At 38.5% G+C, this 18,447-nt stretch overlaps 1 protein-coding gene across 1 annotated transcript in view; it reads right to left on the bottom strand.

Annotated features, from left to right (window-relative positions):
* Window positions 1-1,592: 1,592 nt before the first annotated feature.
* LOC132558088 (uncharacterized) overlaps window positions 1,593-18,447 on the bottom strand; it is a 62,568-nt gene continuing 45,713 nt past the window's right edge. The window contains exons 15-18 of the mRNA XM_060222613.1: window positions 16,862-17,554; window positions 11,301-11,476; window positions 2,078-2,434; window positions 1,593-1,766 (exon numbers count right to left, since the gene is read on the bottom strand). Of these exons, the coding sequence (XP_060078596.1) occupies window positions 1,593-1,766; window positions 2,078-2,434; window positions 11,301-11,476; window positions 16,862-17,554 (1,400 nt within the window). The remainder of the gene's footprint in view (window positions 1,767-2,077; window positions 2,435-11,300; window positions 11,477-16,861; window positions 17,555-18,447) is intronic.

Raw genomic sequence — 18,447 nt, 5'->3', positions numbered from 1 at the left:
CGATATGATTGGTTTTTGACTTGGATATTTAAAAATCATAATTATGTCAATGGCATAAACTTGCCCCGCCCACTACATCGCTAGATTGTAATATTGTTCCTACCAGACGGTGGTTATTTGGAATGAAGATCTACTACAAGATTTCCGACTTTTTGCTTTATCACAAGTGCTTGAGCGATACGACGTTGGCGAGCTTGTGTCCGACACTGACTATGTTACTTTCGGGATATTCAATGTTTCATTGCCTGAAGATGAGCCGGAACCTGAGCCGGCAAAGGCAATATGTGAGCAAGATTTGGTCAGGCGATGGATTTGGAATACATACAAGAATGTGTGATTTTATGAACAAGAATGCAAGAAAAAAATACCAACTGGACCAAACACACATGGAACTAAAGGACAGAGGAGATATCCCGGATCTGCTAACTATGAATGCAACGCAGTTGAATTATTATTTGTCCTGCGTTGTAATCGACTTCTCAGACACAAGATCGCTACATCCAGGTAACTCACCTTCTTAACCGAACCCAGTTTAAAACCAGAACAGCAGCTGTCGTCAGAGTTAGAAGACACTGTGAGTTCGCTGAGACCGTCCGGCGTTGCCCTACGTGAACATGACAGTAACTGCTGAAGTCCTTACGTAGGGCAAATTCTCACTCAGCGCCATCGACAGCAATGTCTTCAATGGGCAAGGCATCAACGATAGCGTCTTGTTGACTGGCGACGAGTTGTCTTCTCAGACGAGTCTCGATTCCATCTTTTCCATGCTGATGGACAATTGCATGTGTTGCATGGACTTAACGAACGTTAGGCAGATTGTTGTGTCTTGCAAGCTAATAAATTGGATAGCGGCAGCATGATGGCATTGGGAGCCTTCAGTTACCACCATTGGACATCTCGTCCAGGAATGGCGGACACACGCATTATTGACTGATTTGTGATTTTTCCTTTCATGGAGGTACCTTCATTAAATAGACAACAGAAATTGTAATTTCTATGGAATGAAATCTAGCCACATTTTGTTTTATTATATATTTAACAAACTATTCAATTAATCAGTAAAAATTCAGTTCCTCTTTTTGAGCTCTTACAAAACGTATATACAGACCTAGATGAAAAAAATATGACACAGTTCTAAATAGCTATCGGCCTTTGTTTATGTTCTATATTTGGGTACATTATGATGCAATACTGTACTTTTTGTATATAGTCCTAGTGATCTCTTCTCTCAGCACAGAAGACAAAATGCCTCGGCAGTACATGTACGTTGTTCTACTTCTTTATTACTTTAAACCATTGGTTCAGCGGTAGTGAATATATCATGTAGACAAACAAAACAAAATAAACATGTATTCACAATATACCCACAGTATATTATAAAGAGGCGTATAATTCACTTTAATTACATCATTCAACATCTGTTCATGTTAAACGAGGGTATTTTATAGAATGAGCAAGACATTTCTAGTGTTTATCCCCCATCCAAATTCCCATTCTTGTTCCATCTTGTGGTCAGTTATTGCTATCTAACTCTACATATCTTTTCTCCCTAACCAGCAGCACTAAATTAATCATGATAATTAAGTCGCCGGCTACGAAGGTATTGTGGCATTCTGTGAAAGAGGTGAAAGTCGCTGAATGCTAGGACTGTAGAATAGGGTGGATTCGGGAAGGGTTAAGAGCCACGCTCGAGCACGGCTGGAAGTCGGTTGATGTGGACTGGCGTCCTGGTGAAGCAGAATCCTTGGATTACTTTCAGGGCCAAGCTGTTTCAGTAAGTTAGCATGGTAATCACCATCAAAGGAGGTACCACTGGACAGGTAGTACTGTTTCCAAACATGGTCGCCATAACCTTCTCGTGGTTTTGAACTTCATCAAATGGGATGCCGTAAAGGATTCGAAATATAGTCCAACATTATGATCAAATTTATAAAACCTTTTATTTCTAGAATTGAAAGTGCTGACCATCTTATTTGATATCAAGTATGCATTTCAGTCTTTTGCATGCAGAAGACGTACAAATTTTAATAGTGCATTTCTTAACATGATTTTGCCCTATTGTGATTCTTCAACAAACCCTGGCTGTTGGTGGCTCCCTCAACAGCTGTACTGTTACGATCCTGGCTGTTGGTGTTTCCTTCAACAGCTGCACTGTTACGATCCTGGCTGTTGGTGTCTCCCTTAACAGTCGTCTTGTTGCGATCCTGGCTGTTGGTGTCTCCCTAGACAGCCGTTCCGATAAGACCCTGGATGTTGGTGTCTCCTTAGACAGTTGTCCGATACGATCCTGGATGTTGGTGTCTCCCTGATAGCTGTCCGATACGACCCTGGATCTTCGTGTTTCCATAGACAGCTGTCCGATACTACCCTGGATGTTGGTGTCTCCCAAGAAAGCCTTCCGATACGACCTTGGGTGTTGGTGTCTCCCTGATAGCTGTCAGATACGACCCTGGATGTTAGTGTCTCCTTAGACAGCTGTCCGATACGACCCTGGATGATGATGTCTCCTTAGACAGCCGTCCGATAGACCCTGGATGATGATGTCTCCTTAGACAGCCACTACGATACTATCCTGGATGTTGGTGTCTCCCTGGAAAGCCTTCCGATACGACCTTGGGTGTTGGTGTTTCCGTAGAAAGCTGTCCGATAGACCCTGGATGTTAGTGTCTCCTTAGACAGCCGTTACGATACGACCCTGGATGTTGGTGTCTCCATAGACAGCCGTTACGATACGACCCTGAAAGTTGGTGTCTCCCTGGAAAGCCTTCCGATACGACCCTGGATGTTGGTGTCTTCCTAGAAAGCCTTCCGATACGACCCTGACTGTTGGTGTCTCCATAGACAGCCGTTACGATACGACCCTGAAAGTTGGTGTCTCCCTGGAAAGCCTTCCGATACGACCCTGGATGTTGGTGTCTTCAAAAGCCTTCAAAACTGTTGGTGTTTCCGATTGCAAGATGATTAAATATTTAACTTTTTTACCACAACAGGCCTGTAAATACGTTATTAAAAATGTACATCGCGAGTCGAATAAAACAGTGGTCCCAACGGACTATTCCCCACCATCTCTAAAGTCATGTATAAATGCTTATCGATACGCAAAAATAGCTCAAGCCATCGTAATTCAGTTCAGAATGTGTGCTGACGTCTTTCTCGACTGTCTTAAAATACTTTCCCATGTTATTACAGTCTGGTATTGTCCAATAGGTCTGATAATGACCATTTTAAGCTGTATGAACACATAAGGAGAAGTTTAACCTTTACTTCCCATTTGTACAGTCCACGAATAAGGAATAAATTCTACAATATGCTATTTTCAAATTAGACTCTCGTAGACATTTTGGCAATCGTTGTCTGGGACAAATATCTAATCCATGAAGTTTCAAATGTTTATACAGACTATCGCCCATTCATGTCAATTGCTCATATGAATTATTTTATGACATAAGACGTGTCTTACATAGACTTATACCTGAGCATGTTTCCAGTCAACACATAAATATCGTTGTAAGAAATAGACTGTTGAATTATTTCACCATGCTTTATTCGTTAATGTTGTTTATGAAATGAAGGTTTAAAACAAACCGATATGAAATATGTAAGCCACTTTTAGTGGGTTTATTACAATATTTCTATGTATGATTCCGTATCTGTATTTAAGATTGTAAAATGTTATTATTTCCATCCATTTACGTATCCATGTAATCTTAGCCAACTTACAGTGCATCTCATATCCCAGTAAAACGTATACAGCATCAATGTGATCAGCAGGGTTTAAACATTGATCAAAGTATCAATAGAATCCCTAATAGTAAGTCAATTCCAACATGTAAATTCTGGACCTGTAGTGGTCATTTTTAATGTCGTACAACATCTATTAATAAATGGAATGAAAGTCTTTTCAAGCCTTTATTTATCTGTATCGTTCAATTTATTTTGCAGCCGCTATATGTTTAGTTCCTAACTTCCCTAACCTTATTTAATTATCAATGTTGTTTAATTTCGACATCAGCTTTGGGATGGTGTATTAACGCTAACAGCGTGAGTGATCAGACTTATATCCTGCTCAAATGTGGTGAAATATAAAAACAATAGTCGAAGAATTTTGCTCAGATCTCTGTTAATAAACGTCAGTACCTATCCCCTAGTTACTCTCAGGAATGATCAAAACATGCTCACATTTGTTAGGTTACCTCTATTCATTTTATCATTAGCTAAAATCATTATTTCCAAAAATATTACCGGGTACAGAGTTTTCAACCTAAACTTTGTACGTCATGGGGTAGCGATATTTAAATACAAAATCATCCCAATAGAAGATTAATTGTTTGCAAATTTTGGCGAAAATTGACCATCAAATAATCAAATTTGATTCTTTCACTCTTCGCAAATCCCAAGGGATCAGTCAACTGACCCTGTAACACGAAAATTACAGGAATAATCAAATGAGATTTATAATGTGACGAAAGATTTGGTGGATATTCTTTGGGAGCTTGAGTATGCTGTTATATTTCCAAGAATAAACACAGAAGAAACAATAGTTGTAGTTAACTATATTTTTACTTTATGAAAAAATAAGCAGTCAAGCACTCTATTAAAACTTTAAATGAACAATATAAACAGAGGTGAAACATATATCGGAAATCTTAAATCACACTAATCAATATTCTCTTCTCCAAATAACTGACAAATAAAGAACATATTACTTTCGTATACATGTTTAACATAATGTATTACAATTCATTACTGTCCGGATAGTATACAAAACACATGGAGTCACCGAAACGCGTTCTATCGGGCCATCTGATGATACAACAATCGTTATCACATTCAGTAAAAGTTTATCCAACACTGTCAACAGTACGGAACTAGTTATACAGTGTCCGTCACTGTCCGTCTTATTACACCAAAGGCAATATGGAACTAGTTATACACTGTCCGTCACTGTCCGTCTTATTACACCAAAGGCAATATGTAACTAGTTATACACTGTCCGTCACTGTACGGAATCAGTTATACACTGTCTGTCACTGTCCGTCTTATTACACCAAAGGCAATATGGAACTAGTTATACACTGTCCGTCACTATCAGTCTTATTACACCAAAGGCAATATGTAACTAGTTATACACTGTCCGTCACTATCAGTCTTATTACACCAAAGGAAATACGGAACTAGTTATACACTGTCCGTCACTGTACGGAACCAGTTATACACTGTCCGTCACTGTCAGTCTTATAACACCAAAGGCAATATGGAACTAGTTATACACTGTCCGTCACTGTACGGAACCATTTATACACTGTCCGTCACTGTACGGAACCAGTTATACACTGTCCGTCACTGTCAGTCTTATTACACCAAAGGAAATACGCAACCAGTTATACACTGACCGCCACTGTCCGTCTTATTACACCAAAGTCAATATGGAACTAGTTATACACTGTCCGTCACTGTCAGTCTTATTACACCAAAGGCAATATGGAACTAGTTATACACTGTCCGTCACTGTACGGAACCAGTTATACACTGTCCGTCACTGTCAGTCTTATTACACCAAAGGCAATATGGAACTAGTTATACACTGTCCGTCACTGTAAGGAACTAGTTATACACTGTCCATCACTGTCAGTCTTATTACACCAAAGGAAATACGGAACCAGTTATACACTGTCCGTCACTGTACAGAAACGGTATACACTGTTCGTTACTGTCAATCTTATTACACCAAAGGAAGTACGGACATTGTCCGTCTTATTACACCAAAGACAGTACGGAACCAGTTATACACTGTCCGTCACTGTACAGAAACAGTTATACAGTGTCCGTCACTGTACAGAACTAGTTATACACTGTCCGTCACTGTCAGTCTTATTACACCAAAGAAAGTACGGAACCAGTTATACACTGTCCGTCACTGTACAGAAACGGTATACACTGTCCGTCACTGTACAGAACTAGTTATACACTGTCCGTCACTATCAGTCTTATTACACCAAAGGAAGTACGGAACCAGTTATACACTGTCCGTCACTGTCAGTCTTATTACACCAAAGGCAGTTATACACTGTCTGTCACTGTCCGTCTTATTACACCAAAGGAAATACGGAACTAGTTATACACTGTCCGTCACTGTCCGTCTTATTACACCAAAGGAAATACGGAACTAGTTATACACTGTCCGTCACTGTCAGTCTTATTACACCAAAGGCCAGTTATACACTGTATTACACCAAAGGCAATATGGAACTAGTTATACACTGTTCGTCACTGTCAGTCTTATTACACCAAAGGCAATATGGAACTAGTTATACAGTGTCCGTCACTGTACAGAACTAGTTATACACTGTCCGTCACTGTCAGTCTTATTACACCAAAGGAAGTACGGAACCAGTTATACACTCACTGTCCACTTATACACTGTCACTGTCAGTCTTATTACACCAAAGGCAATATACACTGGTCAACACCAAAGGCAATAGTTTATACACTGTCCGTCACTTATACACTGTCCGTCACTGTCAGTCTTATTACACCAAAGGAAATACGCAACCAGTTATACACTGACCGCCACTGTCAGTCTTATTACACCAAAGGCAATATGGAACTAGTTATACACTGTCCGTCACTGTACGGAACCAGTTATACACTGTCCGTCCCTGTAAGTCTTATTACACCAAAGGCAATATGGAACCAATTATACACTATCCGTCACTGTCAGTCTTATTACACCAAAGGCAATATGGAACTAGTTATACACTGTTCGTCACTGTCAGTCTTATTACACCAAAGGCAATATGGAACTAGTTATACACTGTCCGTCACTGTAAGGAACTAGTTATACACTGTCCATCACTGTCAGTCTTATTACACCAAAGGAAATACGGAACCAGTTATACACTGTCCGTCACTGTACAGAAACGGTATACACTGTTCGTTACTGTCAATCTTATTACACCAAAGGAAGTACGGAACTAGTTATACACTGTCTGTCATTGTCCGTCTTATTACACCAAAGACAGTACGGAACCAGTTATACACTGTCCGTCACTGTCAGTCTTATTACACCAAAGAAAGTACGGAACCAGTTATACACTGTCTGTCATTGTCCGTCTTATTACACCAAAGACAGTACGGAACCAGTTATACACTGTCCGTCACTGTACAGAAACAGTTATACACTGTCCGTCACTATCAGTCTTATTACACCAAAGGAAGTACGGAACCAGTTATACACTGTCCGTCACTGTACAGAACTAGTTATACACTGTCCGTCACTGTACAGAAACAGTTATACAGAAACAGTTATACAGTGTCCGTCACTGTACAGAACTAGTTATACACTGTCCGTCACTATCAGTCTTATTACACCAAAGGAAGTACGGAACCAGTTATACACTGTTCGTCACTGTACAGAAACAGTATACACTGTCTGTCACTGTCAGTCTTATTACACCAAAGGCAATATGGAACTAGTTATACACTGTCCGTCACTGTACGGAATCAGTTATACACTATCTGTCACTGTCCGTCTTATTACACCAAAGGAAGTACGGAACCAGTTATACACTGTTTGTCACTGTCCGTCTTATTACACCAAAGGAAATACGGAACTAGTTATACACTGTCCGTCACTGTCAGTCTTATTACACCAAAGGAAGTACGGAACCAGTTATACACTGTCCGTCTTATTGCACCAAAGGAAATATGGAACTAGTTATACACTGTCCGTCACTGCACGGAACCAGTTATACACTGTCCGTCACTGTCAGTTTTATTTCACCAAAGGAAGTACGGAACCAGTTATACACTGTCTGTCACTGTCCGTCTTATTTCAACAAAGGAAATACGGAACTAGTTATACACTGTCCGTCACTGTACAGAACCAGATATGCACTGTCCGTCACTGTACGGAACCAGTTATACACTGTCCGTCACTGTCAGCGTTATTACACCAAAGGAAATACGGAACTAGTAATACACTGTCCGTCACTGTCCGTCTTATTACACCAAAGGCAATATGGAACCAGTTATACACTGTCCGTCACTGTCCGTCTTATTACACCAAAGGCAATATGAAACTAGTTATACACTGTCCGTCACTGTACGGAACCAGATATACACTGTCCGTCACTGTCCGTCTTATTACACCAAAGGAAATACGGAACTAGTTATACACTAGCACTTTTCTGCAATTGTAAAAAAAAACGAAGAAAACACCAACCTGTCAACAGAATCTCAATACAAGGAACTGAAGACAAAATATGAAAATTAAAAACAATTACCAGGAGAGTTCTAAAAACAACAAGGATAAAGCGCATGTAAGTGCCATGGAAATCTTGATCACACAAAGGAAATAATGTCATGTTCCAAAATAAGAACAATGTCAATAAAAAACATGATACTAGTGAACATCAACTTCCAATCGCATGAGAATCTAACATAGTTTCCAGTGAGATCATAATGATGACCTAAACCTAAATTGAACCTGAATACATTCTCAAACAAGGAGCCGCAAAGAGTGGCATTATCCCATACAACCGAGGGCTTTTGGTGTGAAACTCAAAAATGATACATTTATAACAATATATATCACAATTAATGGTAAAACAATTTGTGACGTCACTCAATTATGTACAGCTACTATTACCTGAAGATCTAATACATTAAAAGCGCTAGTGCAAATTGTAGTGTTTTCTTTTGTCAATTATCAATTAAATTTCTTACATCTCAAATTCAACAGTTCATATATATATAAACATATTTATCAACCTTATAGTAAGAGTTTATATCTTGATGTAGATTCTGTGTTTAACTGTTGATATTTGAATAGAGCTTGGTATTGTCCATGAACAAATTTATGAAACACACTATACTCTCTGGAGTAATACAAGAAATCACAAGAAATCAACAAGTTTGATGGTAAAAGAAAAAGGGTAAATAATGAAATGTCCTTCATAAGAAAAGGCACAACTAGGCACTAACCTAATATATACAGAAAATTTTGTGGAGTTGAGTGGAATGGTTGCAAAATTTGTAGTCCATAAAGGAAAGTTAACACTAATTTTGTGATTCTTTATTAGGTTTCCACGGTAATAGAAAAAAATATGAAAAATGAAATGTTGCCAATAGCAAACCGCACAACTAGGGTACTAACCTAATATGTATAGAAAGGTTTGTTGAGTTGAAGGGAAGCATTTTGAAGTTGTAACCTGGAAAGGAAAGTAAACACTAATTTCAAGGTGTTTAGCTATGTTTCTGTGGAAACACAAAAATATCTTTTCAAAAATTAAATATCATCAACAGTAAAAGGCAAAACTAGGGCGCTAACTTAATATATACAGAAATTTTGTGATGTTGAGTTGAATGGTTTTGAAGTTATTGGCTAAAAAATTCCAAATGGATGGATAGACTGCCGGATGTACATGCACACATAAACGGATAAAGCCCAAATTAATATTCCCCACAAATGTATTAACATGATTACTCTTTATGCAACCATATACCTTACTACGGAGCAGCCATCTATTTTTACCACTTTTGTCCTTCAAACATATCTCTTTCCATATTCTTTATATGTGTTACATTGTGTCCATACATGCAAGTTATATGATATCATGTTTCTTGTGAATACATTACATGTTGCTATCACAAACTACCCAATAATAGATGAGAGGTTGGGCTGTTATTAGATGATACATTTTTATTGTGCCCAATCCCTTTATTCCTTTGAAGCAATCAAATATCTTTAAACCAACAAACTTTATCAAACAATATCAGCATAATAAGAAGGGCAATCATAAACATCATACGCCTATCCCATGTCAAAGAAATATTCAGGCGATGTATCAAAAAGAATGTAAATATGGTAACAGTGAACGCCAAAACATCATAAGGGAAAACAGCGCCATATGTTTAAATGATAAAAAAAAGCACATCAAGCAAAATAGTTTTGACAGGCGTATAAAAATGGCAAAGTACATCATACAACAATAGATACTGAGTTCCAAATATGAAGTGAGTCCTAAAACTGTATGTAAGCTTTCAGTCATTGGAAATATTAATTGGGCATTGTACTGTAGCATTATTTAAAGATCATGAGAAAAGGAGGAACACATTTCCATGTCATTCTCATGCAGTACATACTGGGTACCTAATTTGATGTGGAGTTAGTAAAATCCAGAATGATTTGATTACACAACATATTAGACAGACAGAACTTGATGACATACATGTATTCCGACTGTCTGGTAAATCCTACAGGTTTAGCATAAAGAGGTTATGTAGATTAAACAGATATTATGATGTATTTTTTTTAATTTGTCTAAATGTATGAATACAAATAAATTGGTGCATTTCAAGAATGGAAGCTGTTCCTGTTGAGCATTATGGCAGCCCATTTGAGAGGAAATCCTATTTCAAATTCCCTGTTTGATTGTATACATGGAATATTTCTATCTATTTTGATACGTATGAATTAATAGATTAGGAGAGTCGAGTGTACACGCCAACAAAATCTACACATTTGAGGAATTTGGGAAAATGAAACAAAAAAGAGTAAACAAAACAACTACAGCACATTGTTATCACTTCTTGTGTGTCATCAGAATGTCACACTCTAATCGCCTACTGGTTGTGTTATAAGATGAAGGTGACCGTGTAGTCATCAGAACGTCACACTCTAATCACCTACTGGTTGTGTTATAAGATGAAGGTGACCGTGTAGTCATCAGAACGTCACACTCTAATCACCTACTGGTTGTGTTATAAGATGAAGGTGACCGTGTAGTCATCAGAATGTCACACTCTAATCACCTACTGGTTGTGTTATAAGATGAAGGTGACCGTGTAGTCATCAGAACGTCACACTCTAATCGCCTACTTGTTGTGTTATAAGATGAAGGTGACCGTGTAGTCATCAGAACGTCACACTCTAATCTTCTACTGGTTGTGTTATAAGATGAAAGTGACTGTTTAGTCATCAGAACGTCACACTCTAATCTTCTACTGGTTGTGTTATTGATATTACCAACTTGAAGAAAATGTTAAGAAATAAATCATCATGAAAAATCCATATCCTTAATATTTGGTATCCTTTGAAGTCCTGGGTTTCTGCTTCATAAGCTCTAGTTGAAAATATTGAAATCATCTAGATTGTATCACATTTTGAAGCATAAGATATTCTTGGTATAATTTTACACAATCCAATTGTACATTTAATACATTTTCCAATTCAAGTAGAAATGTAGAAGAATTTTCAATATTATTTACAAGTGTATGTGTAGTTACACCGTAGATACCTGCACTGCCTTGGAATTAAACATTTGTAATAAGAACTGTGTATCGTCAGTTCCACCCACTAAATAAATTGTCTTTAATTTTGAATTTGTGTTCTGCTGCTGTCTGGTGGCAAACTTCTCCAGCTCTTCTACACAGATCTGCCAAATGTGATCTGATTGTCCTGGTTTAAGTGTACCTGCCAATGAAAATTCATGTAAAACCAATATGATATGACACAATTGTCAATACTAAATTAAATGTAAGTAAGCAGAACATGTTTGCTTAAGAAGGTCTTTGTGGCTTGGTTTGACATTTTGTCTGTAGATATGAATCTATCCTAGCAAAAGATCAATGATAATTCAAATATAAACCTTATTCGTATTACCACTATTGCAAAACAATTAATTTCAACTTATTATAATTACTCTTGTTGGTCATGATATATAGTGTGCATATGACTTCCTATCTTCCCATGCCTTTTCAGGGAACCAAACCTGGATGGTGGGTGAAAGAGCAGCATGTTACCAGTACACCAACTGCAGGCCCCTCGGGACCAAGACACACCATTACACAAAACTGGTCCCATAAACTTCCGAGGATGCTTCTGACCAAATTACGTCAAACTGATGGATAGACCCCAGACACCACATCATAGACTGACTTGCAATTTTCTAATAGTTTATCTTCCCTTCCTGTAAAATCAGCACTATCTCCCCAGCCATTCGTATTAGCTCACTGGTCCTTCAGTTTTCCTACAGGATTTTAGAGAATATGCTCATCTTGAGTACAGCCCACCTGCCTCTGGATGCAGAGAAGAACACTTTGCACAAAATTGTTTCTCATTCATCCGATAATACAAATTTTGACCAAATCCAATCGTTCCTACATAAGGAAAAGCCTTTTGAATAGTTTACTCTATTGCTATAATTGGGGGCTGAGAGACCTACAATTTCTATAAAATTGATGCCCCTTTGCCCTAAAATGCTTCAGACCAAATTGGGGTAAAATCAAATCAATTCTACAGGAGTAGGATAACAAGAATTTCCTCTATAAAGGACTCTGCCCTCCTACTCTAAGGAGGCAGAAATTCACAATAAAACTGATTCCCATTCACTCAAGATTGTTTCAGACAAATTATGGGTGAATTCCAATTATTTCTTTTGGAGGCATCACATTTTGAATGACTTCTGCTATTTCCCTTCTTGGGCCCCATCCCTTCCTCCCCTGGTGGTAGAAATGCACCGACTATACAAATATGATTCCCCTTCCCCAAGAAAGTTTCAGACCACTTTGGCAAAATCAAATCATTCCAAAGTGAGGAGTAGAATTTCTAATGATTTTCTCTATATTCCCTATTAGGGCCTGCCCCATCACCCCAGGCTGACAAAAAAAACCCATTTATACTTATTAATACTCCTTCACTGAAGAATGTTTCAGACCAACTCTGGGCAAAATGCAATCACTTCTACATGAGCAATACAATTTTAAAGAATTTGCTCTATTTTCCCTATTTGGCCTCGCCTCTCCCGTCCCAAGGGGGACTGACACACACTATGTGAATTGAATACACTTCATCAACCGATGCTTCCTTCGATTCATCACTACAGGAGAAGTAGGAATTTAAAATACACTGTGTATTTCAATTTCCCCTATGTCGGGCCACGGTAAGATAGATGTCGGGCCATGGTATAATAGATGTCAGGCCATGGTAAGATAGACGTCGGGCCATGGTATGATAGACGTCGGGCCATGGTATGATAGATGTCGGGCCATGGTAAGATAGACGTCGGGCCATGATATGATAGACGTCGAGCCATGATATGATAGATGTCGGGCCATGGTATAATAGATGTCAGGCCATGGTATGATAGACGTCGGGCCATGGTATGACAGATGTTGGGCCATGGCAAGATAGATGTCAGGCCTTGGTATGATAGATGTCCAGCCATGGTATGATAGATGTCAGGCCATGGTATGATAGATGTTGGACCATGGTATGATAGATGTTGGACCATGGTATGACAGATGTTGGGCCATGGTATGATAGACGTGTGGCCATGGTATGATAGACGTCGGGCCATGGTATGATAGACGTCGGGCCATGGTATGACAGACGTCGGGCCATGGTATGTTAGACGTCGGGCCATGGCATGAATGACGTCAGGCCATGGTATGATAGACGTCGGGCCATGGTATGAAAGACGTCGGGCCATGGTATGGTATATGTCTGGCCATGGTATGATATATGTTGGGCCATGGTATGACAGATGTCAGGCCATGGTATGATATATGTTGGGCCATGGTATGACAGATGTCCAGCCATGGTATGATAGATGTCGGCCCATGGTATGACAGATGTTGGGCCATGGTATGATAGACGTCAGGCCATGGTATGACAGATGTCAGGCCATGGTATGATAGATGTTGGGCCATGGTATGATATATGTTGGGCATGGATATGATAGATGTCATGCCTTGGTATGATAGATGTGTGGCCATAGTATGATAGATGTCATGCCTCGGTATGATAGACGTGTGGCCATGGTATATGTCGGGCCATTGTATGATAAATGTCAGGCCATGGTACAATATATGTCAGGCCATGGTAAGATAGATGTCAGGCCATGGTACAATAGATGTCAGGCCATGGTATGATAGATGTCGGGCCATGGTATGACAGACGTCGGGCCATGGTATGTTAGACGTCGGGCCATGGCATGAATGACGTCAGGCCATGGTATGACAGATGTCAGGCCATGGTATGATAGATGTTGGGCCATGGTATGACAGAAGTCTGGCCATGGGAAGATAGACGTCTCGCCAAGGCATGAATGACGTCAGGCCATGGTATGACAGATGTCAGGCCATGGTATGATATATGTTGGGCCATGGTATGATGGATATCAGGCCATGGTATGACAGATGTCAGGCCATGGTATGATATATGTTGGGCCATGGTATGATGGACATCAGGCCATGGTATGACAGATGTCAGGCCATGGTATGATATATGTTGGGCCATGGTATGATGGACATCGGGCCATGGTATGACAGATGTCAGGCCATGGTATGATATATGTTGGGCGATGGTATGATATATGTTGGACCATGGTATGATAGACGTCGGGCCATGGTATGATAGACGTCAGGCCATGGTAAAATATATGTCAGGCCATGGTATGATATATGTTGGGCCATGGTATGACAGATGTCCAGCCATGGTATGACAGATGTTGGGCCATGGTATGATAGACGTCAAGCCATGGTATGACAGATGTCAGGCCATGGTATGATATATGTTGGGCCATGGTATGACAGATGTCAGGCCATGGTATGATATATGTTGGGCCATGGTATGACAGATGTCAGGCCTTGGTATGATAGACATGTGGCCATGGTATGATAGATGTCGTCCCATAGCATAAGCTTATCATAAGCTAATATTAAAGCATCTTTATGCTTAAGTTACAAATCCACAGTTCCTAGGTTTTTGCCATATACAAATCAATCTATTTGTTAACATGCAGTAACTGGTACTGTTTAGTATCATAAAACATTTTGACATCTTGCTTATTAAGTTTAGCAAGCAATATTGATTGTTAAGATAATAGCTGGTACATACCTTCTAAGTGTAACTTACTAACAAGAGACCCATGACCTCAACAGTCACCTGAGGTCTTAGATCTTTGGACAGGTTTAGAACCTGTCGATCAGTACCAGCATTAAGTGAAGGTCATTCGTCTTAACAAACTTGGTAGCCCTTCATCCCAAAATGTAACAGACCCAAAATCAGGTCTCTGAGCCTCTCAGTTATTGAGAAGTTGTTTTAATATTTCAGCATATTATGTATTATATATCAGAATAAATGTCAAGGTTAATCATTTAAACAAACTTGGCAGCCCTTCTTTCCCGATTGTTTTGCCTTACCTTGAAAGTAAGTCAAGGTCATTAATTTGAACTAATTCTGTAGCCCGTCATCCCAGCATGTAAGTGGCCAAATATCATGACCCTATGCCTTTTCATTATAGAGAATTTGATAAACAAGAGGCCCAAATCAGTCACTTTGGATCTTCAGGACTGTGGGCAGTTTTATAACCTGTCAATTAGTCCAAGCTTTAAGTCAAGATCATTCATGTGAACAAGCTGGGTAGCTCTTCATCTGAAAATGCTACAGACATAAATCAGGTCTCTGAGCCTCTCAGTTATTGCGAAAAAGTTGTTTGAAGATATCAGCATACTTGACCACTGTGACATTAAATAATGGTCACAGTCACTTATCAAATTGGTAGCCCTTCTTTCAAGAATACTATGCTTGGTTATTGAGAAAATATCATTTGAAGATATTAGCATATTTGACCCATGTGAGCTTGAATGACAGTCAAGGAAGAAGAAGTTCATTAAATACTTTAACACATTTGACCCTTCTGACCTTGAAAAGAGGTCATTCATTTGAACAAACTTAGTACCTCTTAATCGACTCCAGACAAAAGGTGAAAGCAATAGGTCACTTGAGACTTTGTCTAAGGTGACCTAAATATGAAAAAGCCGTGAATACATATTGAAAAAATGCACTTTTGCTTCTACAGAAATTTACAATAAAAATTATTTACTGTCCGAAAAAAAGCTATTCCATTTATCTATAGAATAGGGAAATTTCAACCCAGTCAATATTATGGGTAAACCAATTTTAATTGTCAAGGATATCTAGCCTCAGTATGGGAAGCTTACCTTTGTGGCAAAATGCTGAAAAGTTTTTGCAAACAAAAGCAGTGTGCTGCATTGAAAGAATGAAAATTCTTTGTTCTAAGTTTGTCATCAGATATGAAATGATGGAAAACAAAATAAAACATGGTGCTCACAAGCCTTAATGGTCATCTGACCATAATGACATATATGGCCTTATAGGCCGAACATAAATTGCTGCACTATTCTACAACTAACATAAAGACTTTTTCTGCAAACTTGAAATCATGTTCCTTATACATGCACTACACAAATACTAAAGACAAGTTGTTTGATAAAACAAAATATGCTACAGACCTAATATCAAGACCCTTGGCCTTTTGGTTATTGAGAAGAAGTTTCTTAATCATTTCAAAACATATGACCCCTATGACCTTGAAAACTGATCCAGGTAAATAATTTGTCATTTTAACATATTTGGTAGTCCTTTATCCATTCATCCTACAGCCTGTCCCTTTTGGCTATTGAGAACAAGCTTAAAGATTTTTTTTACATATTTGACCTCTGTGACTTTGATAGGGAAGATGATTCATATTGAGATATTGATGAGCCCTTTGTCTAAGCATGCAACAGGTCCTATATCAGCACCCTCGGCATTCTGGTTATTGAGAAGATGTCATTTGAATGGAAAGTTAAGTATGGCGGATGGTTCACAAGGATGGACGAAACACAGTGGCTTTAGGTCATCTTGACTTTGGGTCAGATTTTTAGCAAGATCTTCATTTGAGTTACATAAGAATATGTTATTATATTTGTTGGTTTTTACGGAGACAGATAAACGGAACTATTTTTATAACCAAAACATATTTAAAACATTTCAACTAAATATCATACAAACCTGTTGCAAATGATGGAATAGCAACAGAATCTAGGTCCATTTCATACACCTTCTCCAGCAACTTGTATATGCATGCCCTGGTGTTGTCAGCGAAACACTTGAATAACTTATCATTTTCTGATATGGCTTTGTCAGAAACAGGTCCAATCACATGCAGCACATGTGAAACTTTATTCAACCTCCCGGCACTTGTACAAACAATATCTGATATATTGTAATGTTTCTTTTTCTTTTTCATTTCATCCTTTTCCGTTCTGTACCTATCACCTGCTACTTTTGCGATTTCCCTTGCGACATATCGAACAGAGCTAAACTTCTCATCTTCGATACTGACCAGAGCTGAAGTTTTTGTTTCTACATATGTTCCCTTCATAATACACACAATGAGCTTTTCAGACAGCATGCATGTTCCGCCAGTGTCATTTTTTGATAGCCATAGAGGGTAACAAGATGGGTACCTCTGAAAGCCAGGATAATTACCAGCTTTGGGTTTTTTGCTTACACTGGTAGCTTTACATGTAGACACTACTTTCAGTTTTCTCTGGAACTCAGCTGTTATCTTCTTCACAATTTCCTGGTTCTTATCAACACAATGGATTTCCGTCAATACAGACATATTGTCAGTTTCAGACCAGGTCATGACAGCCTCTCTGAATGCACCAGTAAGAACATCTGTTGGACAATTTCCAGATCCTGATGAATAAGAAATTTAGTAAAGACAAAGTACATAGAAATAATATGGTAATATAACAACAAAGTTAACATTCTTTAGTACAAAAAACATATCTTGTACATGTGTAATCATCACAAACAAAAACTTTAATAGAACATTTGACCCTTGATAACTTTGACAGAACATTTGACCCTTGATAACATTGACAGAACATTTGACCCTTGATAACATTGATAGAACATTTGACCCTTGATAACATTGATAGAACATTTGACCCTTGATAACTTTGATAGAACATTTAACCCTTGATAACATTGATAGAACATTTGACCCTTGATAACTTTGATAGAACATTTGACCCTTGATAACATTGATGGAACATTTGACCCTTGATAACATTGATAGAACATTTGACCCTTGATAACATTGACAGAACATTTGACCCTTGATAACATTGATGGTACATTTGACCCTTGATAACTTTAATAAAACATTTGACCCTTGATAACTTTGATGGAACATTTGACCTGTGATAACTTTGATGGAACATTTGGCCCTTGATTACTTTGATAGAACATTTGACCCTTGATAACTTTGATAGAACATTTGACCCTTAATAACATTGATGGAACATTTGACCCTTGATAACAATGATAGAACATTTGACCCGTGATAACTTTGATGGAACATTTGACCCGTGATAACTTTGATGGAACATTTGACCCTTGGTAACATTGATAGAACATTTGACCCATGATAACTTTGATGGAACATTTGACCCGTGATAACTTTGATGGAACATCTGACCCTTGATAACATTGATGGAACATTTGACCCTTGATAACACTGATAGAACATTTGACCCTTGATAACATTGACAGAACATTTGACCCTTGATAACTTTGACAGAACA

Source organism: Ylistrum balloti, unplaced genomic scaffold, assembly GCF_031769215.1.
Source record: "Ylistrum balloti isolate Yb309-2 unplaced genomic scaffold, AGI_CSIRO_Ybal_v1 Utg370754, whole genome shotgun sequence".
NCBI classification, from domain to species: domain Eukaryota; kingdom Metazoa; phylum Mollusca; class Bivalvia; order Pectinida; family Pectinidae; genus Ylistrum; species Ylistrum balloti.
The sequence above is the reverse complement of the archived record's forward strand: the minus strand, read 5'-3'. Positions and strand labels throughout refer to the sequence as shown.